General features: G+C 36.9%; 1 protein-coding gene across 3 annotated transcripts in view; it reads right to left on the bottom strand.

Annotated features, from left to right (window-relative positions):
• The window catches only part of PCCA (propionyl-CoA carboxylase subunit alpha), a 274,780-nt gene that overhangs the window by 137,051 nt on the left and 114,499 nt on the right, over nucleotides 1-23,230 (bottom strand). For all 3 annotated transcript variants that reach the window (XM_059466064.1, XM_059466066.1, XM_059466063.1), the window contains 4 exons: nucleotides 17,930-18,073; nucleotides 16,191-16,265; nucleotides 11,093-11,161; nucleotides 10,218-10,293 (listed from right to left, as the gene is read on the bottom strand). In XM_059466064.1, the coding sequence (XP_059322047.1) occupies nucleotides 10,218-10,293; nucleotides 11,093-11,161; nucleotides 16,191-16,265; nucleotides 17,930-18,073 (364 nt within the window). The remainder of the gene's footprint in view (nucleotides 1-10,217; nucleotides 10,294-11,092; nucleotides 11,162-16,190; nucleotides 16,266-17,929; nucleotides 18,074-23,230) is intronic.

The raw sequence follows: 23,230 nt of genomic DNA, 5'->3' as shown, positions 1-23,230 counted from the left end.
ACTTTTGGTTCCATTGTAGAAGATGTAGGCAAGACCAGAGCTATCTCCTTGAAATAACAAACTGGTCATGATAGTAAATAGTAGCTGAATTCCACTGAACCCTGAATGGAAAATATGCACCATGCTACACCCCAATCACAGTCATGAAATGCACTAAAAACTTTAACCACTTAGCATATCATTTTACAACATTTTTATAATTTGTAATACACAAGAGACTCCAGTGTAATTTACAAAAAAAGAAATTTATTGCTTCCTCCACATGTATTTTTATCCAACCTTGCCTGGTCAATTCTTTTATTGAATACCTTGGCTCCCTTTTGGCACCACTCTGTGACTCTGTTAGGCATATAGTCAACAAAAATAATTTATTTATTTTGAAAATTACTTATCACAGAAGTTTTAGAGACACCCTTATCCTTTAATTTCTTTTAATATTATGCAACTTCATATTTTCTGCATTTCTTCATCTCTTTCTCACTGCAATTCTCAGCTTGTCTCCTCCATCTCCTAAATTATTCTATTTTTAATTTAGTAACTTCTGTGTAACTAAATTAGTGACTTAATTCTAAACTGCACTTTGCCAGAAGTACTTGCAGTTTAGCCCTGAATATGATGGTCACTAAAAGTCATTTCATTGAAATATTAAATACAAGTCCTTATAGAAGGTGGGACAGGAAAGGTGGTGCAAAAAAAAAAAAATCCTTGAGAAAAAAACTGTCTAGATCATTTAAATTTTCTCCCTAGTGCAAACAATTTTCAAAAAGAAGGTACTCTCTCTTTTGAGAGTGGCATACAGGTCATCTGTGGAAAGCTGAAGATTACGGGTCAGAAAACCAGCATCTTAATCTCCATTCTCTTCTCAATTTTAGAAAGAGATCAAACAAATTCTGATGAGCCGGAAAGTTCCATCTTAATATGACTACACACAATAACACTGGCTCATAAACATTAATAGTTCTTAAGAAAAGCTGGAATATACATGCAGTTTGGGAGCATTACAAGTGTTGATTTATTCCAGGTGTGGACAACTGAGGAGCTACTACAGGAAAGAGGTTATCCAACCTCAGCTGTGCACATTCTCACCCCTCTGGCAATACAAAGCAATCACATTTTTTCATCATTGTCAGAGGAGCAGGTAACTCCAAATCACATTGCATTTGCCATTTCACATTAACTTTGGCTCTAGCTGCACACCATTACGTATCAAATGCAGAGCACATCACAAAACAGTTCACGACAAAAGTTTGTCTGTGCATCCACGCCCCTTGCAAAGCACAGAATTCTGTACTTCACATATGTTTACTCACAAGTTATTAAGATTGTGATATGATCACAAAGACAACACGACTCAATTATTTGCAGGGTTTTTTTAGTGTAAAATAATATTGAAAAAGAATTAATTGCAAACTGGGGTATTTCAGCTGTAAATTAGGTTATTTGGATTTTTTCCCTTGTTGAGATCTCACCAAAGCACAGACACTAGCACTACAGAGCATGCAAATTGCTGAGGCTACAGGAGAGTCTTTTACACTCCTTTCCCTTTTGTGTTTTTCCAGTTTAGAAGCATGAACAACATCCTTGTTATTTCATATGCAGACCAGTTCAAACACTTTCAAAGCTCTCTTCCCCTACTGGTCTGCTGCTGGTGTGAATTTTCAAGCTCTCTGTGTGGCCGTCACTGAAACCACTTTAAACGCACCGAGTCAGACTCGGCCTCACTGAATCATGAAGTCACAGCTTTAAAGACTTGTTCATGAGCCATTAAATAGCACATGACACAAGCAGTTCAATGATGACATGACAGAAATTTGTCCATTTGATTAAAAGAAGATCCTTGCTGCCTGCGACCTAAATAATCGTTCACAGACCTCGACTTCATAAACACTGAATGAAAGTCACACTGTATCTCCACTAAACAAAAGAATTAAAAATCTTACAGTAAATGACCATAACTTGGAAACAAATAATGTCTGTCTTTGCCTGCTACAGATTCCTCCCAAAATTCCCAATCTGACTAGTAATTTGAAATATCCCAGAGACTTCATCTATTACAAAATCAAGAGGAGGATGAATCCTTCAATGTTGCCCAACTTTGAATCCAGGATTTAAACATGCTACAGTGTGTAACCAGATCATCTCACATTTTTCTTTTCTAAACTGCTATAAGATCCCTGGTGAGGTGATGGCTGATGACAGATGACAGAGCTTGGTGTCTCAACTGACTGCCCCAAAAGACCTAAAATTAAAAAAAATGCTATGAGTATTCTTAATTATTTCTAACTCATGAGTATCTGAAAAATATGAGGCTTCTGCAATGTTTTAAGCTCCAAAATTTATTTAATAAGTTCAAAAGAGCAGAGAAGCCTAGGTGTTTGGGAAGCAATATAAAAAGCATTTTACATACAGGAATTAAAAGTTTAATAAACACGTTTCCATTTAAAGCATCATGAAAGGCTATCTATCCCCATGATCACTATGTGAGCAATGACTGCATGGTTGATCTGCTTCTCAAGACTGAGTTGATACTTTTAGTGATGTACGAAATCATATGGCTTTAAAAAAAAAAATCACCAGTGCAATCCTTCAGAAGTCTACAAGTTTTAGATTTGCAATTTAGTGTGACCTCTGTCAAAGTTCATAAGGTCTCCATCTGTGTGTGAGTAACTACTGGGCTACAGAAATATGGACCCCTAGAGCAGCTTGCTCCTGACTACCTGCTGCTTCCAAAACACTGGCCAGACATTAGCCTCACACTCTCACAGGATCAAACAGAGGCTAACAGGCAGTGCTTATTTCATGCAAAGTTAGACACTAAACTGAAGTATATTCTATTTGTATTGCAGTGGTTTTCAGAGAATTTTTCTTTTTCTTGACCAGATCTGTAGACTGCCAGGAACAAAATCACATTTGTTAGCCTGACAAGCCATGACATTTTCAACAAACAAACAAAATCCTACACTATATCAGTTCATTTCTCCTCCAGAAAACCAAATTTCACTTCAGCTTCATGATTTTTACATTGTTAAGGCTGAGGCAGAACTGCAGTTACAGTTATGTTCTTCTTTCCTCTAAGCCAAAATATAATAAAATATAATAATCACTGGCTTTGTACCTCTATTTTTTCATTTTGCTTGGCTGTACTTTTCATACAATATTACATCAGTAGCTTCTTGGGTTTCAATTTTTACACCCTATTCTTCAGAATACATTTGTAAAAGAAAGCAGACTAGCGTTTAAATTATGGAGAGCTAATGAAATTTTTAAAAACTATGTATTGATATGCTTTATATAGAACACAAATTGCTGAGGTTCCATTAATTTTTCTAGTTAAATTATCATTATTGCCTAATGAATACAGGAACACACTAAATAATCACACTGTTACCAGAGCTTATTAGCAGCCCCCATTTAAATAAACTCTCATTAAAAAAAATTAAATTATAATCAGAAGAAATTACTCCCCATACTGCCTGTCTTTATTTTGCCTCCTTTCCTTCTTCATTCTCTGCCTTAAAAACTCTGCTAAGTACACCAGACTTTTCATTAACTTAGCTACATACTGTAGCCTAACTCTGAACCTGTCCTCAAAAGAAAACCCAAAGACAACAACAAAATGCAATTTATAGAAAACAGTTTTATAACAGGTTTATAAAGAGGCTATCACACCACATTTTTACTCACTAAAAATCAGAACTTGGAATGCCAAGGCACAAAATCATAGGCAATGTTTTCACTATAAATATTTACTGACACTAAACATATTCAGTGTTGATTAGCCTTTTTACAGTATTAAGCTTCTGTCATCTTGATGCCTGCAAACACAAATCTGCATTTATCCATGTAAACTTAATTGGAGTCCTACATGCCCCTCTGTAGATAAGCAGTTGAATAGACTTAACTTGCTGATCATTTCAAATGGTGCTAAGTGGAACAGAAAGAACATTATCTGCACACTTACTGACTGCAAAACCAACACGTGGAGCACTGGACTAGAGGCTTCTCTTTTTAACCAGCCAGCAAAGCTAAACTATCACCCAACAATTTAAATGCTGAATAAGAATAAATGTGATGAAGCTTAGGAGGTATCTCAGTTATTTCTCTAAAGAAAATATTAAAAAATATTTACTAAGCGCTGCACTGAGCATTATGAAACACTGATTATGCTACTGTTCACTTAAAACAAGAACATTATCGGATTTGCACAGACTATGAAAACACCACTTTCAACATATGAACTTTCCAAGTTCTTGATTACCACCCAGCAAGCCTCCATGTTTGTAATTCCAAAGTTTTCATGATATTCCCTAAAACCCTCAACATTCAACTGTTTAACTGTCTTTCAAAGCTCGTGTTTTGCTACAGCTCACTTCAGAGCTCTGGCTCTCTCCATGTACAAAAGCCCGATCCCAAAAGCAAGGAAAAGAGGAGGTTTTATCTTTAATTTTAATACAAAAACATCCACATAAAATTCTCACATGGGATCAGTGCACCACTGACCCTCAGAGCTGAACATGTATTCCAATTAAAAAAAATAATTCTTTCAGATACAAAAGTCTGGAGCTCGCTGAATTCACACACCAGGATAAAGGAGGAGAAGAAGGGAGGCAAAAGGAGATAATATATGATAATATTGTATTGTAAAATCATACATTCAAACTCAAACTTTTGTAACTGCATGTGGTTCTGAACTTCTTAGTAGGAGTTAAAAGGACCATTATTTACAGTGCTAGCAAACACAAATTAACTTGTGAATCAGTAGAATAATTGGAAGCAGAAGCTAAGCAGGCTTTGTCAAGAAAAGTGAAAGAAAATAACTTTCACTTTTCCTCTCTTCAGATATCCTTTTACTCTGAAGAAGGGGAATACAACACTAGGAAAACTTTATATCTAGAGAAATAACAAATATTTCTTGTTTTTCAATGCCCCAGTTCTTTCTCCTTAATAAAAGGAAGAGGAAAAAAAACGTACAAACAAAAATCTTATCTGGCAAAAAAAAGGTATCTTTTTTGAATTTCCCCTTCTGCACCAATAAATTGCCTTCCTCTTTTACCTGATCAGCCTGTACTTCAATTGCCCTTCCCTCTTTCTTCTCCACAGGACAGTGGTAATCTAAACTACATCCCACAGCATTTTGCTGACAAGCTGCCATTCCTACTCCCTCCCTGTCGACTGGCTTAAGAAAAGGAGAGACCAGGGGCAGCATCTGAGCTCCAAGCAGATGCTACTAAGCATTCTGAAATTATCCCTTCTAGTGATTTTGAACTAAGCTTGTTCCCTTCCCTTCTCCAGTTTTGGTTTCCACACCAATACACTGGGGAATCTGCAAAGGGTGAGAACACAAATACTCTTGCAGAAGTACCCGTTTGTTACCGCTGCTATGCAGAAGTTGTATGACCTGTTTAGGCATTTCTTAAAAGCACAACCAAAAAATCAAAACCTCATTTCATTTTTTAAGAGCAGACAAAATACACTGTTTTTGCAAGTAAATAGGTTTTTTACACTCAAAGATTGTCTTGCTCATAATACCAGTGAGAGCATTTGCAGGGGCTCAGAATACAGGAGATTCTAAAACTGACATGTATACTGACATAGAGAAGTCTCTTCAAAGTTAAAATAATTCAGTAATTTATGATGTTTGGATCTAAAAGCAGTTTACTGTGAAAAGCTTTGTACCTGAAATTAATGGTGCATTATTTTATACATGATAAAATATTAACATTGAAGTTGGGTGTTTTTTCTTGTGCTCTAGGATGACCCTGCTTGAGCAGAGAGGTTGGACCACATAATTTACTGTGACCCCTTCCAATCTTACACATTCTGTGATTCGTGGAAAGCCAAGGTCTTCTCACAACACTAGGTACAGCTCTCCTTTTTTCCTCTAATTAGTGTGTTTACAGTTACAAAAGCTCAATACTGCTTTTCTGCTGCCACTATTCTGGCAGATCTCCACTCAGAGTTAACTTCTACATTTCTCTACCCCTCAAACATTTAACACTTTGCTGGTTTCTATTTTATGTTTGCTTTTTCACCTCATGCTGGAAAATTCCCCCACCCACAGCTGGTGGTTCCCTTATTCTCTCCTCATTTCTACTCCTTCTTGCTCTCTCTGCTGCTTACTCTTTTCTTCAGAGGCTCCTTCAACTCTTCCTTCTCCCTAATGGTCTAATGCATTCCTCTCTACACACAGCAAGCAGGATCTCTACAGAGAAGGGCTGACTTCATACAAAGACTTAAACTTCATGTTATTGCTTTACTTTTGAACGCTCAGGGAAGATAAAAAGCAAACAGAGGTCAAAGGAAAGATTACAGGAATCTGCACTCAAGGATATGACCTATCTGTCCAATCAGACCCTCTAGTGAATTGACAACGTGGTCTACTTGATGCATAAATATAATCATTTCTTTTATTTAAATTGATTAAAATAACTTTCATACACAAACTTTCCAAAACTACATACTGGGATTTATGCATGCCTTCAAATGAACAGATTATCCAGCACCAGAAATGACAAGAGCATATTAAAACTTTAGAAAAGCATATTAAAACTTTAGAAAAGAAGGAAAGCACACCACACCATGTTTACACACACAGGATATACACTGAAAGGCATTCTTTCAATACCTTATTTCTGCTGTTCAAATTAAACCCCCCCAAAATAAACAAAAGGTTCTGAAAAAAAGTACCATAAGAGACAGAAATGAACTACTAACAACAGTGCATGCTCAAAGGAAAAAAATCATGCCCTATCCCACTGAGCAACAGTGCCTCTCTGCTTGACTGGAATCCTGAACTTGTCACTATTCACAAATTTCCCAGTAATCACTGTACAAAATAAGAAATGTCTCTTCTTAAGAGAAATCTGAGTTGGACCCTCAACTTTAATCACCCCTGAATTATACTGCAAGATTCAGAGATAAAAATGTTACCTAATTAGACCCTCTGTCATTCTAGAGTCTCAGCTGAGATTTTGAATTCAGATCAGCTCTCAGTGGAGAAGTGAGTTCCTGTCAGAATAATTTAGACTGTAAAGAACCTCAAGAGATCATTTAATCTAATCCACAACTCATAGAAACGCTATCCTAGACTTTCATCTGCTCCTATTAGCAACAATGGAGATATTTCACAGGAAAAATGATTGAGATTACTTTCCCACAATCACATTGACCCTATCTTGACTCAATCTTGAGTTAGCCATACTCTTAGCATCTACCAGTGAACAGACTGCAGAATGTCTCTCTTCACTGTGTACAAGTTGTCATCAGCCCAAATGGCAATAAAACATTCATGCATCAGGCATTTTCAGAGCACAGCATTGTTGCAAATACCCCTATTTGCTTAATCCTCTATTTTTAACAAAGATATTGCTATTACAGGCACTATACGATGCAGCCTTGGTTGTTTAAGGTCTTACTCAAATTTTGCTGAAGTCTGCTTTCTTTGCAAGTATTAGACTATTTTTAACATTTAATTACTTTAATTTCCTTCATGATCTTGTCATGATCTTGTCAGGAAGATTCAACTGGGAAGGGCAGCTAAACCATGAATTCAAGGCCAGGTAGTATCCAGTCCAAGAAAACAAGTCAATAAAGACTTGTCTGGGGACTTGTTCCCTGTAGATGGAACAGAGCTAAAAAGGAATGGGGTAACTTGCAAATACCCCAAAGCCACAGCAGAGAAACTGAATGTTTTCTCAGAGCCAAGAGACAAAGAGCAGCAGAGTAAGTCCTTGACCTTCACACTGCCAACATGCCTCAACCCAGCCTAGATGAGTCACCTCCTGAAGGGTCACTGTGCTACTTCAGTCCTGGATTCTCTGCTGGGACTGCCATGAATGACATTGTATAGTGGCATTTGCTCCAAGAAGACATTTGTCTTCTAGGAACTGGATAAAAACCACTGATTTCACACAGGTCAGCAAGCAGCCATCAAAATAGTAGTGACTAAAATTCCTTACCAACTTTTCTCTGCTTTGAACTGGTGACACAGAAGTGATTGGGAAGACTCCATCCTCCATTAGCAGTCCCTAAGCTCTGCATTAGATGGTTCTTGACCTGTTACCCAGCCACCCTACATCCCATTCCCATCCTATGTCAGTGAACAAGCATCCTTGTTTACAGAAACTGCAATCCTTGGGATTTTAAATCTCAAATTCTCCCAGTGCACATCATCAGTACAACTGACACTGACTTCAGCTGGTATTGCTTATCTACAATGCTCTAGAAGAGTTCATTACTCACAGGGAAAAACACAGTGTCTCTAAAACACTAAGCAAACAAATGCTGCTTCACAGGATTTCAAGAGGGCTGTGCTGAGAAATAGGGATCTGGAGCATACTGTTCAGGAAGACTGACAATCTATGTACAAGCTCACTATTCAAACATAAAACCAAGTAACTTCAACACTAGGTTTAAAAAACCTATTCTGTATCTTTCAATACTAACAAAAACTCAAGTTGGAAAAGAGTTAATGTGAAGCATGTTACAAAATATCAAGGTAGTTTAATATTTTGTTACACAGAAACCCAAACCCAACTTTGTAAAGCAAAAATATACATGATCATTTTAGGGTAAAAATAAACAAGTTTCTACTAACTACCCTACAAAGAATCATTCACACTAGTTAAGAAAAGAGATATTTTAATATCCACAAATGTTCCATTTTAAATAAACACTGAGAAGAAACTACCAGTTGTGTAAAATTACACAAAAATCTTGGTGGTTTTCAAATGGAAACCACTGGCCACTGCAACTAAAAATGTGTTCTGAAAATTCATCTACTTTTGAAACCTGTAGTACATTACATTTTGTGGTTTGCAGTACTTTAGAAAAAAATTCCCCCTGTAGTTCACTAATTACCTCTTTAAATGTTTTTAATAGACTAAAAGCTTTGTCAGATAGAAATACTACAGAGACATTAGTATGATGAATACATGCATACTAATAAGAAGACTAAAAATCTCAAGAATAGAAATTGGTACTTTTCAGCTGTAAGGTCTCAAATACTTCACAAATATTTATAATCTGTGGAACAGTTATTAGGTACATCTGTGTAAAACACCTAAGCCCAAACAACCAGTTTCCATCCCATATTATAGCACACAATAAAAGACAATGTTCCACACACATTTGCAATAGTCTCATCAAATAAAATACTTTTAGCATCACTTGCTATCAACACAACAGTATGAATCCAGAGCCTCTCTCCATTAATAACAACAGCAACAAATCCCACCTCACATCAATCTAACTATAGCAGTATAAATTTCTCTCTCATATAAATTTACTCAGCTGTTTTACAGCAGGGGTCTACATCAGCACATTGTACTGCAATAGTCTAATGGCTCAAGTTGCACCAATATAAATCTATGTTAGAGTTAGCAGTTCATTTACAATGGTTAATCCTACCATGGATCTAACTACACTGTGGTGGAGGGATGATCATTTTCCCCTAGACAGCTAAATCTTTTGAGTTTGACAGGACATCTGTACCATTCAGCAGCCCAGCATTAATGCCAAACCAAGTTTTACAGAAACTTCACAGAAATTTTTACCTCTCTTATCCTGAGTTGTCCTTCCTGTTTTCCATAAGACATAGAGGAACACCTAAAAATTTCTCCCACACAAAACATAGCTTCCCTCACCAAAACTTAAAAAGATAAAAGTGGTCAGGGCTGATTTACCCCTGCTGCCTGGAAAGCCTGGAAGAATGGCTGCATCTCCTATGCAATCAGTGAGCAAGAGCTGAAACAGCTGGTGATCAACAGCCTACATCTGTATCTGCCCAAACCTAAACAATGACCTTGAAAATTAGATAAATACATAGATATACACAATCCACCACTGCATTGTGATAATATTTAATTGCAATAAATGTATTAAACTCCTAAAAATGGCAATTACTTTAAATTTCTTACAGTACAATTGCCTTTTCCCCCCTACAACATAATGAATTACATGCTACCATTCAGTGAGAACTATGAGTTTTAAGAAAGTTACTTAAGTATTTATCCTACAATATTCAAGAGAAAAATGGCGAAAAAAGTCTCTTTAGAGTTGATGTATCTTCTCAGCTTAATTAACACAAGCTTTTCATTTTTTAATTTGCACTTAAGAAGTGGGAACTTTATTCAATTTGCTAATTACTACATTTTCAAGCTGTTTTCTTGAAAGAGATGACAGCCTATCACACTAGGAATCCAAATTTCTCTAGTTACCTCGAATTACGTAGTTGTCCAAAGCCTCTTCCATTCTTTTCAGTGCTTCAGCTCTATTAGAGCCATAGGTAATCAGCTAAAGAAAAAAAATAAGGTGTTTACATTACCTAGATATGAGATGCTTGTTTCTAGAATTTGAATAGCATTTAAAAATTAAATAGGTTTGTAGAATTTCTGCAGTCATAAGAAACCATTGCTTGACCATTACTGTATTTATGCTATAAAGGCTCCCTGAAACATCAAGAAAAAGCTAAGATCTCTTAACCCACTATAATGAAAGAAAGCCAATCACTTTTTACTTCATAAAACTCAAAACATCTAAACAAGCTCTCAGAAAATCAGACGAGAGGTTCACTATCCAAGCTGACCAGATTCCTAATGCCCAATAAATTCCTAAGACATCCTTTTTGTGAGGACTGAACTGTATCATGTCATATTTTAATTTTACCTATATATTCCCAATGAATAAGAACTAATACAAAGAGACACTATCAAGCATTTCTTTCAATGCTTCTTTTTGGAAGCCAGGATTACTGACATTTACATCCAAGCCAGACTATATTAAAAAAAGATAGATTGGCAGTATCTAAGTCAGACAATAAAGGTTGGTGTTTAAATCAGAATCTTCTTAATTAGAAACTGCAAGACAAATAACTACAGTGTCAAAAGGTAAAAATTTTATTTAGAAGTGACACTAGATTTCCTCTACTCCACATCTTCCTTCACTTCTTTTGCATTCCCTTGAGGCATGTTATGCCTGGCACCTTTAAAACACTGATTTACCAATCCTTTAATACGTCCTCTCGCATAAAAGATCTACGTAGAAAATCAGTACTTCATACTTTTAGAATATTGAGAAACAATGATCAACTCACTTTTGAGATCATGGGATCATAATAAATGCTAATGTCACTTCCTTGTTGTATACCACTGTCAACACGTACCTTCAAAAATAAGAAGTGAAAATAATTATATATTACTGAAAAAAAATTCAACATGAGGATCAAATCTACCCATCAGCCTTAAACCATAACCCCACAAAGCTTATCACATACATTTTTCCCTCTGGAAAGACTCAAATAATTATTTGTTTTCAGAGAACCTGGGAGGAGGGAAGGGAAGCTTTTTTCTTCCCCAGCAAAAAAAAAAGCACTTGCAAATTAGTCTCTCCTTTATGAGAAACTTGACTGTAATCTTTGAGTTCATAGTCAAAATTCTCTTTTGTTCTCCAGAAGATACAGTAAACACAGTAAATCTGATCTAACAATTTCAGTTGTGCTATACTAGCTTCAACTCCAAACACATTCAATTCTGTTTTAATCCCTGCAATAAAATACAGTTGTAATTATTTGTCTGACTGACACCTGGCATGAGGGATGACCCTTATAATCACAGCCTTTCTGCATCTATATGTAATCACATCCCTCATGTTCTGCTACAGCCCTTCCAAGGGCTTCAGTAGGAATAGAAGTAGGGAGCATTCAGCACGAACTTTGGAGCTCTGCTTATCAGCTCCATAGGAATACTGAGCCTATGGTTTTCATGTCTGTAACACTTTCCTTCTCTGTCTCACCCTCTCAAATGTTTAACAATTTTTTTTCTGTTGCTGCTCTTCCCTTGAGGCTTTAATGTTTACACAGCTTTTTCCATGGCTTTGCTTTGTAAGGACACAGCCCCAATTAAAGCTCTGATTCTGCAATATTCATGGAAAAAAATAACACGAGTTCAAAAATTTCTTTTGAAGAGGCTGATTGCTGTTAACCAGCCAACAAGTTAGTTTGTATATTGCTGATTCTTGTTTTCATCTCTCAGTTTGATTTCATCACTGTAACAATGAGGTTAGCCATATAAAACTTTTCAAATGAGCAATTTCTGGCGAATAAATATTTATTAAATTGCTGGTTTTGAGCACTGGAATTCGAAATATTTTTTTTAAACTAATCAAAATAACTCGAGTGATAAATGCATTCTGGGGATCATAAGGATGGAGGGCTCTAATCAAAGCTGTTGAAACAGCAGGGCTCTGATACACTGCATTGTAAAGGGGTGGGAAAGAGGGTCCTGGAATCTCACTTAAATCTTCACCTGTGGGAAGGAACCTTTGTAATAAACAGCAGCTCATCTGTCTGCAGCAAGGCAGAAAAAGGTCAACGCAACGGCTGTTAGGCCTTTAATATTTTAATTTAGGCAATTATCAAGGGACCACATGTAGAACCTCTTGTCTAGAGAATCCACATGAGGGCATGATGATGACTTTATTATCCAAATGACATAAAAAGATACCCTAGCAGGTGTATTCACTTTCTTCAGTAAAAAACATTGTCTGACTAGTTCATAGGACATTATTTTTATTTTAAGAAGAAATTCACTTATTCACATGTTTGTATTCATGTATTTGTAGTTACATATTTACTTTTTTCCCATAGTTATTCACATGTAAAGGCAGCATTGCTTCTGTACCACTTTAATAGATATCTGAATGTGCTTTATCTGTGCTTAACTGGGCTCCCCACTACTCACATCAGGTACATTTAACATTAGCTACTGATGAGAAGGTAGTTCACATATGTCATGATTACAGAAAAAACATGCAGTGTATTTCTCAGCTTCCTTTCTTGCAGCTGCTAAACTATCCTTTCTATACATGGACAGCCATTCTGTGAAAGTCAATGCACATGTTCTCACATTTAAGTAAGAAAGAATTAATTTACCTACCCAGTTCCAGAGAAATCCCCTGGCCTTGACATTCTTTTCTAATACTCAATAAATACACACATAAGACAAGGTATGACATACATACTCCACATATGTCATCTTTTGACAAAGAAAAAACATATGAAAGGTGCATAATTCAGGCACACAATAAGCAGGTTAGTCAGACCCTAAAGTTAACTAAGACTTCTGAGGCTACCCCAACTATATGCTCTGCCTGGCTCTGTTTCTGTTCATACAACACATGTACGTGACCACTACAAAATTCACATTTCCCCTAACCACAATATCTTGAAAAGGCTACAGTGAATATAAACTACTTAAACTACTGCATAACATATTTTTAAAAAATCTGGAGTCCTCTATGGAAGTTAATTTTTGTAAAATAAACTCAAGATGACCAAAAAAATGTCAGCAAAAAAGAAATACATTTACTGTCTTAAATTCTCCCTGTGGTGCTTATATTTTCAGAGCCTGGTAACAGTAGGTGATTTTATAAACTATGTGGTGTGATAGAATTTAATGAATATTGGATGAATAAGAAACCCTAATTCAACAGCTACTCACTATAATGTGCTGAACTTGATAAATAATAGCAATATTTATTACACCTCCTGCATTTACTTCTGTTTAATATAATTCCTTTCTTTTACTCAGTATTTAAGATATTTAGGAAAAGCTAGGGTTAAAGGTCCTGCTGTAGCCTAGAGCTCATTCATATTACAGCCCTAACACTTTATTGATGTTGTATTACTCTCATGCGTTATTACATTAGGACAACAGCAAAATGCATAAAAAATGCTTAAGTGGGGGGGCCTGGGGGGAAGCACAATCTGTGTCTCAGTCCTGCAATGGACTCTTTAATGCATCAAATTCCACTTAGGAACACAAACAGATTCTTGTATTTCTCAATTCTTTGCTATATCTGAGTCTGAGAATTTTCTTTTCCTGGTAAGAGTCATTAAAATACCAGACTACTGCTCACACTGACAGAGAGCAATGCTGGAGCTCTCCAGATATAGCAGAACATGTTGTGTAGGAGCACCAAACATCAAAGCCCACTATCACACATAAGAGGCTGGTTTATGGTCACCTGTCTTCAGCTTCATTATCAAAGATGAAAAAAAAAAGTATTTATGAGCACCACGTTCTAAGGAAATTAGAAACTACATGACACAACAATAGCCATCATATTCTTCCCTATGGCTAAGCCAAACACGGCTCTCACCCAGCCACGCTCAACAGTTCCATCAGCATGGGCAGCTGACACACAGGGATGGTAAATCAGAGCTAACTTGAGACACAGAAGAAATGAACTGCCAATACATTTGGCAATACACATAAGCTGAACTTGCTGTGACACACTACAAATCTCTGCTAATTTTTCTCAAGCCAAATTGTTGACAACTCTAAAACCTAAAATGCAGAAAACAAACACCACGGCACAATGGGCCTGTAACGCTGTACCTTTTTAGCCACATTAATTTTGCTTTTAGCAGCATGACATTCCCAGGAGAGAAATTAGTTTCACGCTAGCAGAAATATATGTATTAAGACACCAAATCATGAGTACCTACATAAAAATAGTTCTTCTATTTTTTAATATGACAGTGGAAGTAAACAGGAAGAGAAAGCCTAGAGACTCCATATGAGCTCCTCAACCCAATGCTCTGAAGCCTCCAGTGTAATTAAAATCTCTTTCTTTGGTACCACGATGGACTACGTGAAGCAATCAGGCATCTCCCACCCTTCATTTTCAATTCACCTCTCCCCCTAAGCACAACTCCCAGCCCACCCCATCTACCTGACAAGTGACAGCCCAATCTGATTAAATGCTTGCAAGGGAGGGGACTCATGGGCCTCCATGACAGGCCAAAAGTGATCACCATGGAGATACATAATTACAGCTGTCAACGCGTCTACTGTCCTGCTGGCATCAATTTGATTGCTCCCAGCAATAATGATAGACAAAGCTTAGTGTGCACTCTCCTACACCCAATCACTTTATCTATTCCGTGGTCCATTTAGCTGACATGCAACATTCACACAAGCAAATAACAGCAGTAAGCAGAACATTTAAGGCATTTTAATTGTTTTTTCTTTGTATGGATGGCTCACGAGCGCAAATGTTATTACATAAAACTCCTGCTGCAGCATTAATTGAAGAAAGATTTGGTGGGACAAAGACTGTAGGGGGTATAGTTTGTCCATTATCACTTGTACTTTCAACAGGTCTCACGTTTGGAAAATTGCAAATTGCAAAAACTTGCAAGGGCAAAATGTTTGACATCGTGTTAGCTATTACAACATGGTGAAAACTTCTAACAGCCACTGGAGTTCTCATTATAAATTCTTATTAAATACACTCTTTGTTTCATTAAAAAGAAGTTTAGATACATCCAGTGATACCTTTTTCCCTCATCTCCTCTTTAAGAGCACATAATGCCTTTTAGATCTTCACAGTTTTTTTCTGCTTTCAGGCTTTGAACACAGCATGAAGCCTTAAAGACCAGAAAGGGTCAGGTCCCTTTGGAAAGTACACGGGCAAAAACAATTTTAAAAGCGAAATAAATCATATATCCAATAACAACTCCACATTTAAGATTCCTCCTGTAATCTCTCAGTATTTTCCGTGCAAGCAGACTGAATAATTGTATTCACAGATGGTACAGTCTCATCATTGCACTGACACAGTGTCACTCATGTATATGTGCACTTATAATTTAAGACTACCTTGATTTTACAGAAAAGCAGTGTATTTGCTCTTTACACCCAGCAGAAAACACTGTTTGCTAAACACCTATTCTATATGGTTAGGCTGTGCCCTGAAACATGTAATAACCACTGTAAGAAACTATTTTTTAAAGTCTACAAAGCTAAACAAAAAGCACTGGCAGTTTCTCACCAGTGTCCCCAGTTCTCTGTGCTTAAAGACCTGACTCAACAGTTCACTATTATTTTTAATGTCCACAAGTACATTTACTAAAGCTGTGTTTGAAAAACTTAAGCTGAAAGTTATAGAACAAACCATTTCAACAAGTATTAGTTCCCTGTTTTACCCAACCTGAACATTTTTAACCCAGTTTGGAACAGTTCACTTTTAAGCAGGTTTTCAAGTTGCACAAATCAGTACTGCCATGTCCTGTCCCCACTCTGGCAAAAAGCTGGAAAAAAGGCCTGGTTTACAAAGCTGCTGAGTATTTATAGTCTTTATATAAGAGAAACTCAGCACCTATGAAAAACCAGAACAAAGTTACTTACATTTGGCACATGCAATGGCTCCTGATACTGAGACAGTTTACCAATGGATGGCAGGCCAAAAGATTTGTAGGGGTCCTGGAAAAAAATTCAACATGAGAAAGCATTAAGCTTTTGCAGATGTGAAGCAGATAATTTTTAAAAGCTTTAAGTAGAACAGAAACTGCTACTGGAATGACTCCGCTTTTTTGCCCAGAATTACTTGTGTCAAAGAACATTTCTTCATCCATCTGCCCCCCACAAATCCAAATAAAGAAATGGAAGTATATAAATTCTCTTGCATCAGTTAAAAAAAAGGAAATAAGTATTCTGCACCAGTTGCAATATACCAAAATAAAATATACAAAGATGACATTTTCATTAGCTGCACTTGGAAGAAGGATGGGAAAGTATTCAGGAGTATAAGAAAAAATTTTCAGAGATAAAAAGGGCAGTTAAAATTTCAATTATCTTAAGAACTCAAACCGATCTTTATGCCACTGGAAACCTCCTACACGTACATAATGCAACACTAATACAAACTTAATAGGAAAACAAAAATATATGGCCTACAGAATAACCTAATTCATGGCAAAGTAGTTGGATTCATTATTCATAAATGCGGGGGGATTTAAGATGAACAAAATAAAAAACCTAAACACCAGTTACTCCAGTGTAAAGCCTACTAAAACTCAAAATAGTTTCCATGCCAGTCACAGGGCAAATATTTATTCTTTATCAAAATAGTCTGGACAACTTTGAATCAGTAGAGGAATTTGGAGGTTAGATGCATGTCATGAGATAAAAAGAAACATAAGATGGTCTAGGTAACAAAACTTCCAACAGGTAAGTAAGGGGAAAAATGTCTCAAGGCGCTGAATTAGTTTTGAAATGCCAAGTTACCTAAAATGTTCCTGAAACTAAATGAAGGAAGATAGACATTCTTTTCCAGCCCCCACCCCTGGAAATGTTCAAGGCCAGGCTCCAATGGGGCTCTGAGCAACCTGGTCTAGTAGAAGGTGTCCCTGCCCATGGCAGGGGGGTTGCGATCAGATGATCTTCAAGGTCCCCTCCAACCCAAACCACTCTGTGATTCAATGACTTTTTTTTTTTACTAAACAAATTTTCATTTTCATGTATCAAAAGTGACACCAAAAAGACATTACATCAAAATGTCTTGATGGTGCTTGAAAATAGGATTTAAATATTCATAAGCTTCTTTAAGGTAAGATGGATTCACACCATAATTATAGTTATTATTTTGGAATGTGCTTTCAAAGTTTATCCTATAAACTGTGGTTTCAGAAAATGTGTAACTTGGTTTTTAATGACCTTCTCAAAAGTTTTACTAAAACAACAAAAATTCTGTAAGACATTGAATTCCAACTGTCTTTTAAAGTCAACAAGTTTCAACAACACATTTCAGAAACTTAGAAAGAGTGGTTAATTCTGGTAACTCCAGCATCATTAAACGTGTACTGAACATGCATGCTTATTTCTAATGGCATTTGCTTACCTCTCTCTTTTATCATCTTTACTTTCAACTTTCAGGAAAAAGCTATGTTGAAACACATACCATATTTTTCATTAAAAAACAAGAACTTGACAATTCTACAAAACCTCATTAACCATTCATGTTACATGCTTGAAATCATGACTTTCAGATGATATTCCTTGATTTCACCTTGGCCTCTGTCCACACCTGGGTATTATTACGCCATAATTCAACCACCTACCCCTCCTCCCCATTACCACTCATTTACCTCAGCATAAACTCGACATTCAACCGCCCAGCCGTTGATAGGAATATCAGCCTGTTTGTGCCTGAGAGGGTAACCCTTGGCAACACGGATCATTTCTTGGACTAAGTCCAGGCCAGTAATGCATTCTGTGACGGGATGTTCAACCTGCAAGGTCAAGAACTGTCAGTCAGTAGGTAACAAAAAGCAACCAATAAAAAAAGCACCTCTCTGTAAACAAACGCAGATAAATAAGAAATTTCACCTGCAAAAGAACAGAGAAAGACCGTGTTTCTTTTCTGGTCTTTTTCCACAAAAAAAAAAAACCCTACTTAAACTCCAGCAACTGTTGTCTTTGCATAAGAACGCAAAAAAATAACTGGGAGCAGCATACAAAAGGAAAGCTACAGAGGTGACCTGGGAGGATTTGGACACTTGTAGGGGTTTTTTGTTTGGTTAGGGGTTTTTTTTTTCCCACTTATTTTAAAAACTCATGCATCCGGTGACAATGAGTTAATTTTTCTTTGTTCGGAAGCTTTTCCCATTCAATTCTGTTTTGAAGAGACTCACATGGTGGCCATAACTATATTTTAACTGAAAATCTCCAAGTAGCTGATAATCAACCCATTCTGCTACACTTAACATGGCACATACAGGAGCCGCTACCAATTTTCCACAAAACCAGCGTAGCCTATATCTCACCCATTCGCCTTCTTTCACTAACCTGTCCTGACAAGCAACCAGATTAGCGTAATCTTGCATCAGCGCAGTGTAGCAGAAATGAGCAGATGGATCCTTCAATTTTCTTTCCCCCCCCTCCAGACTTATCTCTGTTTAGTGCTTAGCATGCACAATAGCTGGGCTGGACCAGCAGAGCGGCTGTGCGCGCTCAGCAAATTGCCGCTAACGGCTTTGGAAGAGGCTGCCCTGGGAATTGCCGTCGCTCGCGCTAACGCGGGATGCGCGCACAAGCATGCACACGTGGGCACACACAGGCACATGCACACACTTCTGCCTTCAAATGGGCACAGAAATAAACACCTTGATTAACTTGAAAAAGCCTTTAACTAGGCATAGGACAGTAAAAAGCAACAAAGGTGATTCCTCTGATCGCCACCACATTGATCGAGTTAAAGGCAGGCAAGCGAAAAGCACGTTCTTCCCACAGAAACAGCTATACCACCAGAAACCATGACAGAACTGCCATTTTTGTTGTAAAATGTTTGTGCTCCAAGCGGAAAAATACCTCAAGAAAACGCACTTTGCAACTGCTTGTGGTGAGATGTCACACTATGTACCTTTTCTGACACAGGAAAAGGTCACTGACCAAACCACTTGTCCTTCTTCCTTTAAGTATACAGTATTAAGGAAAACATTCAGTCATTATAACAACATTGTGGCTTACCAGAACAAGTAGATGCTTTGGTCTTTAAGAAAAAATGCTTTGTAAAAATAAACAGATGGCATCCATAATTAGCCCTGTGTGTGCTGTTTGTTTAGAGTTTCAATAACATTTTAAGACGTTTTGACATAATTTTAATGACAAATCATCACTGAAACAAGCACCTATTCTTTGAAGGACAAAAGTGACATTGAAATGGGAATCTGATTATACAGTTTAAGGATGTACCTTTGGAACTCAATCTTGATTCTACCTAACACATGATACTTTCCAGCATGTCAAGCTTAATAACAGTGTTTTGGGAATCTATGAAACATCTCAGTGTCTGTCCTGCAGTGTTAAATTGAAGCAATTCAATTTCTATTAAGACTTGAAGTTTCTATTAAGACTTGAAGTTTTAATAGAAACTCCCTAAGTTTTAATAGAAAGTTACTTATCACACATTCATATTTGGACTACTTTGGAATTTAAGTTTTAAAAGATTACCTTTCAGCTGGGAACATGTTTGGAATTGTAACATTCCAGATAATTAAAATACTTTTTCTTTTTCCAAAGGCATTTGCATTATTTAGTTATACTGCCATTTTTCTTGGACAGCAATTGGCATTCCAGATTCAATAGCTTCATTGTTGTTTTCAGTTTTATTGTTGATGATCAAAATAAGATGGAATGTCTCTGAAAAGAAAAATATTTTTGTTGTTTGCTTCTTAAGACTCACAAACATTTATTTAATCCATTCTTCAATACAGATCTTTGACTTGGTCAATATTTTCTTCTGTTTCTTCAAAATACTCCCTTTGTGTCTCCACACAAAGCAGCATTCAGCAAATACGTATAGGAAAAAATGTTGAGGGTTTTTTTGGGGTGGGGAGAAGTCCTACTTTATTTTAGGACTCTGCTTCAACTACTACTATTTAGGCATAACATAGACGATTCCAATCATAGCATTAATTTGGGGTTCCACATACATTTGAATGCATTTTCATATTTGTTAAGACTATCAGATGAAATATGGTAGAAAAGAACTTTAATCTTGAAATCTCTATAACAACTATAACTAATAATTGCCTAAAGTAATTGTATCTGTTGTAAAAATCACTCTTATAAGTCAGACTTCAATCACTTCCCTCTTTTCCACTTTCTACTTCAGGTGCTGTCTTTATTCTGCCTGCCTGTTGTATTTCCTTCTATTCTACTTATGCTATCTCCCCTCTCCATCAACAGACTTCACTTGCCAGCATATGGAGACTAAGTCAAGTACTACATTTTTGACAAGATGAATGCAAGTTTGCTCACAAATGGAGCTGAATCTCACTGAACTGATCAACTCCTTTAGCTTTATGCCATACTCAGTTTTGCAGTCGACTGATGCAAGATGTTGCCAGTGAAGCCCAGCCTTTGAAGAGCCAGTGTTGGTATGGTTATACAACAGTAGCTACATTCACACATTACTGCTGACTTCAACACAAAGGGCAAAACCAGACATGTCTGCAGCAAGCATTCTACAGATCACAGCTGTATCAAGGCAGCTGTACCTTATTCTCAACAGGACAGGCAGAAAAGATTGATCAGCAAAAACTCTCAATGAGCCAAAAGTAACACCTTTACTATCTGTTCCTTTACTTATACCAAGTCTGCTCATAACCAGTTGATAACAAGTCATCATTTCAATGCACTTAAGAACAATATACACCTTTAAAAAGTCTTAAGTCTCTGTAAGATGCCATTTATATTCCTGCTTTCAAGTCCACAAAGCTATACCTGCTATGACCAGCAATAGCTATACAGAGTAAAGGGAAAGTGCTTCCCCTTCATACTGGATCTACTGCTCTTAAGACATTACAGCAACCAGATTTCCCATGAGCATTGCAAGTGTTTTTGCTTCACTAACCCCTTCCCATTTATACAGCAAGAGAAACTAGTGGCAAAGCCTGTCAGAAAATAATAATTAGGTCCCAGTTTACAGATAGTAAAGCAGGTATATAAGAGTTGGGGAACCTACCAACATCACAGACCAGTTAGCATCCATCACCAGGATAGTATGGAAAGGCTCCTAATTTTCCTCTTGTTCTGTGACTGCCAGTGGTTTTAAAGCTTTACCATAGCGGGGTTCATCCACAGCTACAAAAACAGTCATGCAGTTTTTATGGACAGTAGGAGCTGAGAATTAAATTAGTGATGACTGTTCCCCTTATATTCAGGGGAATAATTCTGGGACACATTTTTCTCAAGACTATCAAGGTACTCAGATCTAACAGCAAACACTTCTGGACACTCACAGACTGCTCTTGTCCCTGTGTGTATAAGGCATCAAGTTACTCACACACCAGCTGGAACATTCAAGCACACCACATCAGCCAAGAAAATCTAAATTTCAGTAGACTTAAAACTACAGCCTATGTCACCCCTACTACTGTAACTCCCTAGCTGGTGTCATATACCCCTTTACATTCAGATAAATAATCTCAAAACTAACTTTCAACATACACCTCAGTTTCCAGGAAATGTGATTCACCTGGAGTCCCACAGGCTTTGCTGCTGCAGCCAAATCCAGTATCAATTGACCCAAACTCACCAACTTACAGATGCTTCTCAACTCCCTGTATTTCAGTAAGCCTGGTTTCTATTTCTGAGAACTGAACAGCAACAGAAGTGCACACATGTTCTGCTCTTCAGGCATGCAAGCTTCCTGACTACTATGAGCAGGAGCACACTGGGGTCACATCTTTCTGCAAAACAATTCACATGTACATGGGGTTTGGGAGCACACAGCAAAAAAACAGCTTTTCATAAAGGCTACTGAAAAACAGACAATAGCTGGACTAATACACAGAATGAATGGAAAGCAGGAATACATAACTGGGTAACTACAGGCATCCCATATAACAACACTCACTGTTTGTTTTCTGACCTATTAGTATACAACTGAAAACTGAAGGGAATCAGTACTACTAAAATTTCCATCAGCTAAGATGTTCAGGTAGACTTCTTTTATTGTTTCCCAAGTAGGATGTAGAAATAAAAACTAATGCACAGACATTCAGTAAAAACTAGTTTTTTAATGGTAGCATATAACTTTGAAAAGGTATTTAATTGAATTCCTCATAGGAAGTTATATTCCAATAATCATTGACACCTTTTGCAAGGATTTGTTTCTACATTGTATGGGACAGACACATCTTATGTGGCCTATGAATTCTGAATCTTTTCTGTGTTTCAGACAAACAGCACACACTTTAGGTCAACAAGTCAATTAGCTCATAATTTCAACATAACTTTCTCAATTAACATCCTGCACTTGAAAAAAAATTTCTCAAAATTTAGTAACTCTACACAATTTCCGTCCCACTACATGTGCCATGTAAGAAAATAAAGAAACTAGTATCCACAAAACCAATACTTTCTTTCCTAAAGAGCTAATTCCTGTTTTTACTGTATTTAACTGTAGTATTAAAGCTTTCTCAGAACACCTCATTCAGGATGGCTCTGGTCACACCGCAGCTATTCTTTGCTTTACTTTACATCAACTTCACCAAAGCAAAGAAACTAAGAAGAACTAACTAACATTCTTCAAAGTACCCTTTGAAGAATGACCTTTTATTTCTCTACTTATTAAGTAGTCTCCTCTTTCTCTACGTTTTTTAATAGTATTTTATGAGAATTACATGGGAATGTCGTCTCTAAGATATCATTCCATGCCTTGGCAGCACTGTTAATGGCATCTTTCAGATTCAATGACTTACACAAACAATGTTGTTCTCTTCTGTCAACAACAATTAGCAATGCTTTTCTCTAGTTCTTTTGGGAAGCCTGAAAAGCAGACAACCAGTAGATACATAATGGAAGTTGCATTAGGAGGCAAGAATGTGGCAAAAATTTGGTTAACTGTTGTCGGCTGACCCTCTTGTGTGAAGAAGTGTTGT

This window comes from Ammospiza nelsoni, chromosome 2, assembly GCF_027579445.1.
Source record: "Ammospiza nelsoni isolate bAmmNel1 chromosome 2, bAmmNel1.pri, whole genome shotgun sequence".
In the NCBI taxonomy this organism is placed as follows: Eukaryota; Metazoa; Chordata; class Aves; order Passeriformes; family Passerellidae; genus Ammospiza; species Ammospiza nelsoni.
The sequence above is the reverse complement of the archived record's forward strand: the minus strand, read 5'-3'. Positions and strand labels throughout refer to the sequence as shown.